This window comes from Lupinus angustifolius, chromosome LG18 (genome assembly GCF_001865875.1).
Source record: "Lupinus angustifolius cultivar Tanjil chromosome LG18, LupAngTanjil_v1.0, whole genome shotgun sequence".
NCBI classification, from domain to species: Eukaryota; Viridiplantae; Streptophyta; class Magnoliopsida; order Fabales; family Fabaceae; genus Lupinus; species Lupinus angustifolius.
Window position 1 is genome coordinate 14,115,517 of NC_032026.1, and position 10,894 is coordinate 14,126,410.

At 33.0% G+C, this 10,894-nt stretch overlaps 2 protein-coding genes and 1 long non-coding RNA gene across 4 annotated transcripts; 2 read left to right on the forward strand and 1 right to left on the reverse strand.

Annotated features, from left to right (window-relative positions):
• On the forward strand, positions 1,696–3,641 carry LOC109332267 (protein STAY-GREEN, chloroplastic-like). Of its 2 annotated transcripts, XM_019567194.1 has the most exons (4): positions 1,703–2,092; positions 2,194–2,367; positions 2,859–3,026; positions 3,118–3,641. In XM_019567194.1, exons 1-4 carry the CDS (start codon positions 1,964–1,966, stop codon positions 3,511–3,513), a joined length of 867 nt encoding a protein of 288 aa, XP_019422739.1. In that variant the 5' UTR covers positions 1,703–1,963; the 3' UTR covers positions 3,514–3,641. The 2 variants fall into 2 exon arrangements, with proteins under 2 accessions (XP_019422740.1, XP_019422739.1); XM_019567195.1 differs by lacking the exon at positions 2,859–3,026 and having other exon boundaries at positions 1,696–2,092.
• LOC109332195 (protein FIZZY-RELATED 1-like) lies at positions 4,931–10,043 on the reverse strand. The gene is made up of 10 exons (XM_019567087.1): positions 9,586–10,043; positions 9,328–9,450; positions 8,898–9,002; positions 7,365–7,544; positions 7,194–7,256; positions 6,898–7,092; positions 6,185–6,286; positions 6,025–6,087; positions 5,817–5,885; positions 4,931–5,415 (listed from the first exon to the last, which is right to left on the reverse strand). Exons 1-10 carry the CDS (start codon positions 10,012–10,014, stop codon positions 5,362–5,364), a joined length of 1,383 nt encoding a protein of 460 aa, XP_019422632.1. The 5' UTR covers positions 10,015–10,043; the 3' UTR covers positions 4,931–5,361.
• On the forward strand, positions 9,880–10,134 carry LOC109332196. Its single transcript, XR_002105882.1, has 2 exons — positions 9,880–9,968; positions 9,999–10,134. It is a non-coding gene; the product is annotated as an uncharacterized LOC109332196 (long non-coding RNA).

The window sequence follows — 10,894 nt, forward strand, 5'->3', positions numbered from 1 at the left end:
ACATTTTTTTTTGTTTCCAAAGGTGTATGTTCGTAACTGAAGGAATTATGTTCGAATTGGGAAGTACATGATACTAACTCTTTCAGCGGGTTTATCCACAAAATTCGAACCCGAGAATTTATTTAAAGAGAACCAAACATGTATTACTTGAACTAATATTTGTTGACAAATGAAGGAAAAATACTCATACGTAATCCTAGGAAATGCTATATTTTACATTTTTAAAAATAGTAGATTATAAATTTAAATACTAGATTATAAAACTCAAATCTCTTGTTTATGCATTTAACAAAACTATTGTGAGGGAGGTAAGCCCAATCCAACCTTACAGGCTGCACAAGGACTTCGGTTACTGCACCATTATATCATGGCTCTTGAATAAAGACCACACCAAACTGAAAGATATTAAAATTTATGTATGGACAGTGTAAAAATTTTTACATTATTAGTTCACAATCTATTATTGATTTGTATTACTTTTATTTAAGAGTCAACAACAATTAATAAATTAATGGTGGATAATTTGCTTACAAATGAAAAAATACTTATATTATCAGTGTATACATATTAAATCTAAACCAAAAAAATATTACGGATCTACGGGTTTTAAATTACAGCGTTGGATGGAAAAGGATTAGGTGAATTTGAAAATTAGCATGTAACGACTTATATTTGTTAAAATCACGGAATGTATGTCACTCAATCCAAACGCCCAACACGAAGAAATAGATGGGTTTATGGCCAGTAGTACTGAACAGTTTAATATTTTATAAACAAAAATTATAGTTTGTTTTCTTTTTTATGTTGTGTTATTGATGTGCTAATCATGATAAAAAAAATTAAGTCAAATATTTACTGATATTATTAATTATCATTAACTTTTAGTTTCATGTTATGAAAAATGAAGAGAAAAGTAAATGTTATGAAAAATAGATTTTGTGTCGAAATAAAAATAAAGATGATGTTTGCTATTGTGAAGAAAAAATATTTTATTCTTTGTTTCATAAAAAATTATAATAAATTATAAAATAGTATATGCAAAAATAAATATTTTATTTGTTATTCAGAGATACACAGTGGTGAGAAGATATAGAAAAAGTAGTACTCTCTAGAAAACTCTACCCAAATACCCTCGTACTCATTATTATTTATCTGTAATATTTTTGTCTAATCCACATATTCCTTCTATCAATTAGGGACAATCCTGACCAAGTCAAATATAATCATGATAGCCATATTGGAAGATGCAGTTAGATTGTTTATTTACACATGACATGAATATAAATATAATAAACCCAAAATTGATTTCAAGTAAACGAAATTCCAATATAAGAAAAAAAATTCCGTTCATAACAGGCAAGGCAAACAAGCCTCCATTTCAAAAAAAATTGTATGGAGATATATGTAATACGTTATATTTGGAGACAAGTATATTTTATAGTTTTTATTCTATCATTTAAAATTAAATTATAATTAAAATATTAATATGTTGTTCTGTATACTTTCGTCTCCATACAAGTCTTTCTCGGTAGGAAGTTGGCCATACCAAAAAAAGATGGCGTGTCACCACTCGATTGGAGAGGAGTTGGAACAACAACACCACGTGCAATCTTAAAACCACAGAAACGTGTCTACTACAAGCAGAGACACAAATAACCAAAATTTATAGCAATCAGAACCAAAGTTAGTACTTAAAAGCAACCACAATCTTAGGCCCCAAAGTCTAACACATTACTACACGCTTCTAAACTCTCATCTTAAGACAACAATAATTAAAGCCTTAGAGCCTCAAGGCTGAAGCTAACAAGCAAAAGCACAAGAAAGTTAAAGCATATTATCAAGCAAGACACAAAGGCAACATCAACAATTTAAAGCATAGAAATAAAGACTACTTAGGATCATTAATATTGTGTTTCTTTCATCTTTGTATAATTCACAACAACTTGTTTGGATTTCCTGTGACATGGGTACTCTTACTACTACAGTTCCTGTCCTCCCTTCTAAGCTTAATAAGCCTTCACTTTCACTCCAACAACTTTCTCCTTTTCCTCATAGAAGGAGACTCAATAAGAAGAACCAAACAATTGTACCTGTATGTGTTTCTTTTTTCTAGATTTTTATCATAAATTTAGTAAAGGGTGTGCCTTATATGGATTTTGAATGATTTGTTGTTTTTTGTGTGGGTTGGATCAGGTTGCTAGGTTGTTTGGACCAGCCATATTTGAAGCTTCAAAGCTGAAGGTTTTGTTTTTAGGAGTGGATGATAATAAACACCCAGGAAAACTTCCAAGGACTTATACCCTAACACATAGTGATATAACCTCTAAGCTTACTTTGGCTATCTCTCAGACCATAAATAACTCTCAGGTATTTATCTTCTTAAACCATGGATTTGGTTTCTGCAATTTTGTCTTCCTACTCTTTTGAAATCATTATTAACACTATTAACAGAAGAACAGATAATGAATTCTCTGGAATTTTCTTTTTAATGTTATATGAAGTTAAAGAGAAAACAGACATACATGTTTTATTCAGGATTTGTTAAATTCATTCTATAATAACTCGTGTTTTATTTTGTCCTTTAGATCAAAAGAAAAATACATATATCAGAATGTTATTGTAAATTATTATGCAAGTAGTGATTGAGTACAAAATAAAGAAGGAAAAAAATACACCATGGTTTTTGCTAAAGTCACAAAACAGAGGAAAATAATGTATCTTATTTTCTAGTTGTTAAAGGGAACATTTTATTGGACAAAGAGTTGGGGATCATATGAGATGGTAACATGTGAATTACACTGACCCACATAATAAAAGATGAATCTTTTGTTAACTAGCGAGGGATGAATCTTTTGCAGTTACAAGGGTGGTACAACAAATTACAAAGGGATGAAGTGGTGGCACAGTGGAGACAGGTTAAGGGAAAAATGTATCTACATGTTCACTGCCATATTAGTGGAGGTCATTTTCTATTGGATTTATTTGCTAGACTAAGATACTATATCTTCTGCAAAGAACTTCCAGTGGTAAGCAACCAAATTATATAATCAATTATTCAATTTTCATTAAAATGAATGGAATTAAACTATATGATATATTTGTAATGTATATTTTTAGGTATTGAGGGCTTTTGTTCACGGTGATGGCAATTTATTCAACAACTATCCAGAACTAGAGGAAGCTTTAGTTTGGGTTCATTTTCACTCAAACATTCAAGAATTCAACAAGGTAGAATGTTGGGGTCCACTAAAGGAAGCATCTGCACCCTCCTCAAGTGAAAGTAGGTCCTCCAAAGAGGGTAATAGTAGTATGCAATCTACTCCAACTTCAAGTAACGAAGACTTTGAGGATTTAGCTATGCCACAATCATGCAAAGAAGCTTGTGAATGTTGCTTTCCTCCTATGAGGTTGAGCTCAATTCCTTGGTCTTGGTCTTGGTCTGAAGAGGTTCATAGTCACCCTTATGATCAACAAGTTCCCAACGTTGGGTCCCAACAAAGACAAAATTTGTAAATTGAATTCAACAAACGTCACAATCAATATTAAAGGTCATAGGATAATTGGTCTGCAGTTACTGTATTCATCATTAGAAATACAAAATTAATCCCTTTAAGGGAAGTTATATGTCTATTTTATATTTTTGATTTTAGCTTTGTATCGTGCTGTGTATAATAATCTGAATGCATGGTTGGTTTTTAGTCTTTTAGCTTCTATTAGGAACTAGTAATTGTAAGCGTGCCGTGTATAATAATAATAATCCGAATGCATGTAGAAATTTTGGATATTTTGCATCTTGCCTTGAATGTTGTTTCGCGCCAATTATAATAAAATAAAAAATGACAATCTTAATGAACATTTTAAAATTTTTACTTAATATATTATGTTTACGACAATCTTAATGAACATTCTAAAAATTTTAATTAACATATTATGTTCATTGATGTCTGACAAAGATATGAAACAACAAACTTCTTTTTTCGAACTGTTACATTTTATAAAGATGCATTTAAAACATGAGTAATGCCAACAAACATATTTCGTCATGTACCTCGTTAATGGTTTTATATTGCCAATGTGATTTAAATACCGATGATGTTAAATTGCATTGTGATTGTTACTATAGATAATGAATGAATAAATAAAGGAATATATTTTTTCAGGTCGGTCACTCGGTTGGGACGTTGGAGACTTTGATTTGCACTGGCTAAGCAATTTGTATCGAAATTGTTACAATGCTATTGCTAGGAGACAACAAACAGTTAATGTTATACATATCTCGTTCAAAAAACACTGCTTCTGCTTCTGTCAGTTATGTGGGTGTAATATGTTTCTGTTAACTGTTTAAGTGGTTTAGATATTTCCTTTTGGTGACAGGAATTTTTTGTTGAGTTATAGCCATATTCTGTTAACTGTTAAGGCGGTTTACACATTTCCTTACAGTGCTTATGCCATTTTTCTTATGAAAATACAAAACTTCTCCCATGTTCCTGGCTTCATAATCCTGATATTCGGTTTCTGAAGAGTACCAGAAACAGATATTTTCTCCAAAGAATATGCAAAAAGTGCCCTCCGAATTGGGTCAAACTGGTTACCCTTTTGTCTTTTGTTTAGCTAGGATTTGATTCTTGAAAACAACACTTATTGGGAGGAGCAGTCATGGACCCAAGAAAGGATTAGTTCCTTATCCAAACAAGTGAGGGATACATTTGGTAGTACAAAAAAATATACTTCCTTATCCAAACAAGTGAGGGGATACATTTGGTAGTACCAAAAAAATAAAACTTCATTTGCGCACTTTAAATGAGGGAGAAGAATTTTGATTTTTGAAGATCATATCTTCCACTTTAGACATCTTTCGTGTACTTTTCATATTATTTCAGAAATTTTTGCCCTGTTTATTAAGGGACACAAAGCTAACACTTAAAATTAACACCATCTCAAGAGAGAATATTATTTACAGTGGCTGCTCCATTACACACAAAACATGTTTTCTCCGTAGTCTTATCCAAAATATATACAAAAGCAATGGACCAAGGACTATTGAAAGGAACATTAAAATAGAGGGACAAAAACAGAGTTGGCCACAACTCCCTTAATCTAAGATGCTCAATAAAACTAACTTCCTTTTCTCTATATGAAATGAGACTTTTCATGAATGGCAAGGATTTTTCAACATTGCCAGATAGATTGTAACTTCATAGCTCCCCACAAGGCTTCCCTAATTGGTAAAGCATACCAAATGTTGAAGTCCTTTACGTGTAAAATTTTCCACCATTGTGTTATCACTGTTCTGAGATATCTTCCGGCACCGCAATAAAAGCGTGGAATATATGACTTGAGCAAGAAATAAACAATGAGGGGTCACCTAATAGTAGTTCTTCCAAAAGAAAATGCTCCAATTTCAGTCTCAGCATTCTGCATCAATGATCACAACCATATATCAATCTTTAACATATAAACAATGAAATGAATCACAAGATGTACTCATTTGTACATATGTCAACTATTTTACATAATCAATTTCGTGGCACCAGTATCAAACATCAGATTAATGAATGTTACACTATCCATTTCCACTGACAAAGCAGAGCATTTGAAATTCTTACACAGAAAAGAAAATGATGCTGCAGCCAGCAGCCTTTTGTGACCAATATATTAAGGTGAATTTCATGTACTGGTGTACCTCCACGCATACTTAAGGGAATGGAAACACGGTTCAGAGTATAAATGAAACTAACTCTTCGAACACAAGATCAATCAAGTAAATCCGAAAAACAGGGTAAGTGGATAGCATATGTTTTTTCTGTATCCTTTACCTGTGATTTTTGGGAAGGAAACACATTCCAAAACCTAAGTGTTTCATCTCCAGCTCCAGTAACAATAGTCTGAAATAGTATGTATAAGTCATCATAAAAAGAAAATTAACAGTTAAAAAATAGAAAATCATTTTTGTAATCAACGACGGCTACTCAGCGCAACTCATTTGCATAGAAAGAGGAATAGATGGAAGGAAGAGCAAAATACCTGCCCATCAGGAGAGACGGCAAGGTAGAGAACTCTATAAGTATGGCCTGTAAGAGTTGCTACCTGCATGGAAAGGACATAAAGTGAAATGCTAAAAACTGTTAATTTCTTTCTTGAAAAAATAATATGTATATTATGTCACAGCATATATTATGTGTACCTTCGACATGGAGGGATATTTCCAAACTATTATCTGGTTCTGGGAGTAGCCATGTGTGCTTACCAACTCATTGACATTTTTAGACCAGACAAGATTGCAAACCTGCCATATTAAAAGGTCAAACATCAATTATTTGTTATAGAAAATAGAAAAAAGAGGTGGCGGAAGGAATCCCTTTATCCTTATCAAAATATGTGAACACAAATGCCACTAATTCTGAAATAACTCATAAAACGAATAAGAATCTTAAATAATATAACTATTCCAATTATGAATCATTACTGCCATGACATTTAAATTTAGTCATTTGTAGACATTTTGATATCGTGATGATAGTCTATGGAACACTAAACTGATGTTATTTCCCTGTATCTGCCTACCTGTATAGAATATAAAGCAAATAAGGATTTCAAAGGCTTCAGATCCCACTAGAAGAGAACCATATCAGTTATTGATCCCTTACCCTTTCCATTTTATAATTTCTCGATCTGGAACTTATTCCATAATTAAATGTGGAGATTTATTCATCTCACTTTCCATCAAGTAGGGTTTTGTTAATCTTTCACGCTTCAGATGAGTTACCAGATTTTCTCTTATCGGGATATGCGCTGTTTCTAGCAACTAGTCAAAAAAAATTTGTAATGCCACCCAATAATCAGCCTTGTATTAGACCAAAAAATTAATGGTCTAAGATTTAGGACAAGTACTTTTACCTGACTTCCAGTATCCACACAGTTTAAGTGTGAGTTTGTGGTTGTATTCCAGAAACGAATACATCGGTCCGCAGTACCTCCCCCCGATGCAAGAAGTCCATTAACATGAGGAGACCATGCTATAGCTTTAACAGCCGCAGTATGCTCACAGTACTTCAGGACAGGCTGGGTTGAGTGATTATTCCACACAAGCAACTGCAAACATACAAATATATTATTAGTTACTAATGCAGGAGAAGTAAAGGAGTAATAGTTCAATGGGGCAGTTCACAAAGATAAAGTTTGAGACTGCATACTCTGTTGTCATTTCCTCCGGATGCCAGCTCACGGTTATCATAAGACCACTTCAGTCCACAAACCTTTGAAGAACCAAGAAAGGATAAAAGAGTTAATCAGAGTGAGTTCCATGTACAGTAGGTAGCATATTGGTCTGACCAGATTAGGTTGAAGCAAATAAAAAGGTATACCTCTGACTTGTGCCCTGACATTTTACTGATAAAATCTTCCTTCACACGTATATCTCGTTGATAAATACTTTTATCCCGGCCACCAGAGGATAAAATAGATGAACTCCAGGCCAAGGCCCCAACACGTAGTCGATGACCGTCCATCGTTCTTATCGTCTTGCATTGAGATGCATCCCAAATCTGCACATTGAATAGTTAGATAATTAAGTCAACTCATGCTGGTTAGCAACATTTTAGGCATAGATCTTCATGAAAGAAAGAATAAAGAGAAGTTAGCATGTTCCAAGGATGCGATGGGGATAAAAATATATTGATATCACAGAACAGTAAAATTGTTGGGTATATTCAAGGATGAAGTCCCAACCACATTTACAATGGGGATGAGTGGAAGAGTTTATTAATGAAAAGGACTCATGAAACTATTGCCATAAGGTTTTGGTTCAAGACATGGTGTCTTAATTGTAACTCTTCACTCTTCCCATGCCCGATAACAAAGGGCTCCCGATGGTTGGAGGCTCCCTCTGGTCACGGACGGGTCCAAAAGTAAAAGAGAACCCGACAGCATGTTTTATGAGAAAACATGGCTGGAAACCTGTGTAAAGAAGCAGTAATGCACTGTCAAGTGTGCAACATGTATTGTACATTCCCGTACAAGATATAGCAACATGTCATATCATATCATGTGTTGCACACTAAACATTCACCCACTTTCTATATAAACTCTTTCCTTTACTTTTTATTCTAAAAAATCCCCCAAAAATTTATATCTAAACTCCTATTACCAACATGAACTATCTACACAAAGAAAAGAACATAGAGCATTTTCCATCATAATTCATTTCTGAATGACTGAAATTATTTCCATCCCATATAATCCAGCCAAATAAAGTGATGTTTGCTTCTAGTTTCACACTCATTTCCTCACTAAAGATGCATATCCACAGAAATCCGTGTTGAGGCTTAGTTGAGTACAGGGTGTCTAACAGTTAATTGACCACCTGATAGCTATAATCCAATTTCCATGGCTTCCCATCTACTGTATCAATTATGTATTTATTCCTTCAAATTATTTTGTCACCAATCAAAATAAAATACAGCATCATCAAAATTTACATTTTACCAGAGCTCCCTCTTTTTTGTCACTTTACTATCTTCTACTTGGCTGATGGTGAGATTAGTACAACACATTGGGATTCCAAGATCAGAATAACCAATCACATCTGCAATGGTATTTGCCATTCCTATACAGAGATCTTCCCTAAAGGGGGAAAAATAGTATGCACACCTTTGCCTTCTTTAAGAAATATATATAAGAATAGTACAATGTGGATGCAAAGTAAATGTCACGATGAAAACAGGAAGGACGTAAATTTAAAGCAATTGTTTACGAGGAGATTCCACATGTATCTTAAGCAGTTACCCTCACATTTAATTGAAACAGGTAAGTATATTATCAAAGACACTCCTTTGAAACCATAGGTTATCCGTTAACAAATGATAATTATACTTGCATGAGATGCCATAAACTCTTACCTTGACTTTACCCTTGCTAGTTCCAACAGCAATGTATGTACCACGATGAGCCCATTCAACTGAACAAACATAGTCATCAATCCCCAAATCGCATAATCTAGTTACCTACAAGTAGCATATCAAAATAAAATTAATGTCTCACAAAGGAATAAATTTTCAATTTCCTTGACTTAACATCAGCTACGACACAATCATATTGGCAAATAACCCACAAAAAAAGTTCGAAATCATGAAACTGAGCTTACTATAGCGATGTAGCATATTAGAGTATATTTAATGGCTCACAAAGTAACAATACTATCTGTAAATTACAATCTTATCAGCAAATAGCGCACCCTAAATACATCTAATCTGAAATCATGAAATCGAGCATTCTCATATCATATCGAAAAAGGAGAGAAATCGAAAAGGTCTAAACTTTGAATCGAACCTTGCTGCTAGAAGCGTTCCACAAATACACACAGCTACCCAAACCCACAGCCAAAACATTGTGGGAAGACCAATCCACAAGATTAAGATAAAAATCGTCTTGCAATGCAGGGGCATCCAGAACCTAGTACAACACAAAAACAATATACAACATTATAATCACCATAAAATTACATAAACACCCCAAAACCCAAAATCCAATTTTTCACTATTTAAACTTCAAAGATTGAAACTTTTTTCATAAATTAAAAAAACAAACCTTGAAAGGAGATTTGGGAACCTTCCTATGAGGCTTAACGACAGGGGTATAATTGTAATTAGTATCAGGACGCACATCATCATGGACGAGAAAGGGAGATAGAGCGTGCATGTTGTGGCGTGTCTCCGTTTTGTAACGGAAAATATTACCGGAGCTCCGTTTATCAGGCGTAACGGGAGCATTGGGTCCGAATAACGCTGTACGAAGAAGGGAATTATAAGCGGTGGAGTTATCTTTTTCAGATGAAGGTATATCAAATAAAGCAAAATTGGAGGTAGATCTACATGGTATGAATCTATCGGAACATAAAGATTTGGAAGGTGAAATATAATGATCAGAGTTCAATAAACGCTTCACATGATTAGAAGAAGAAGAAGAAGAAGGTGAAGGTGAGGGTGAAGGAAGATTATGAGGTGAATCTTTGTCCATAGAGAACAATGATGATGATGATGCAGAAAGTGAAACCCTTTTTTTTCCTTCCTTACCTATTTCGCTCCAAATTTCACACTTTTCCCGGGAAAATAAAAAAATAAAGCTTTCCTTTTTTTTCTTTTTTTTTCTTTTCTTTTTAACTTTATATGTGTTTAGAATATTTGTCTTATGTTTGGGGTAAGAAAGAAAGTGATGAAGGTGATTGAGGGGAAAATAAGGAAAGGTAGATGGGAAGAAAATAAGGTATGATGGGTAAAAGATAAAAGTGAGAACAAAGAAGTGGTAAGAATGCAATGTTATATACATGTTTATGTGAGAGAATGTGTTAAGGTTTGGGTTGTTCAAATCTAATCTAATTTTATCTAAACAAATCTATAATCAATCAAAAGTATATTTTGTTGGATTGTTTTCAACTAGCTTTGTAGATATTAGATTGGTAGAGGTTAAAAGTAATGAAATATTGTGTATATATATTTATCATATTATAATACTATATATTTAGTTTATAGTCTTTTTACTGAATAAGTTGCTATATTACATTTTTTGACTAAAATATAAATATAATATATTAAAACTTTAAGTGAATTTAATACATTAGTTGACACTACTGTATTTTAAATTAAAAAGAACATATAAATTATAATAAAAACAAAGAAAATAAATCAATTAAAGAAGTCTTTTGTATCTTAATAATAATAATTTAATTGGTATTCCTTTTATGTAAAGAGTCATAAAGATATAGAAAATCTCCTACCTTTACACTTGAGACTTTTTATGTATAAATTTAAAAAATTACAAATCTCCAATTGATGGAATGACTCGAATTGAATGCATCTCTTGTAGTATGTCTTTTGTTGGAAAACACAAAAATCAAATA

What these genes read in the sequence shown, in the direction of transcription:
- LOC109332195 (XM_019567087.1), bottom strand. Translation starts at nt 10,014, where the DNA reads ATGGACAAAGATTCACCTCATAATCTTCCTTCACCCTCACCTTCACCT. An exon ending in TGTCAGGGCACAAGTCAGAG is followed by an intron (nt 7,257 to 7,364) that starts GTATACCTTTTT and finishes GGTTCTTCAAAG; the next exon opens with GTTTGTGGACTGAAGTGGTC. An exon ending in TTCCTTCCCAAAAATCACAG is followed by an intron (nt 5,416 to 5,816) that starts GTAAAGGATACA and finishes TCATTGATGCAG; the next exon opens with AATGCTGAGACTGAAATTGG.
- LOC109332267 (XM_019567194.1), top strand. Translation starts at nt 1,964, where the DNA reads ATGGGTACTCTTACTACTACAGTTCCTGTCCTCCCTTCTAAGCTTAAT. An exon ending in AGAACCAAACAATTGTACCT is followed by an intron (nt 2,093 to 2,193) that starts GTATGTGTTTCT and finishes GGGTTGGATCAG; the next exon opens with GTTGCTAGGTTGTTTGGACC. An exon ending in AGACCATAAATAACTCTCAG is followed by an intron (nt 2,368 to 2,858) that starts GTATTTATCTTC and finishes AATCTTTTGCAG; the next exon opens with TTACAAGGGTGGTACAACAA.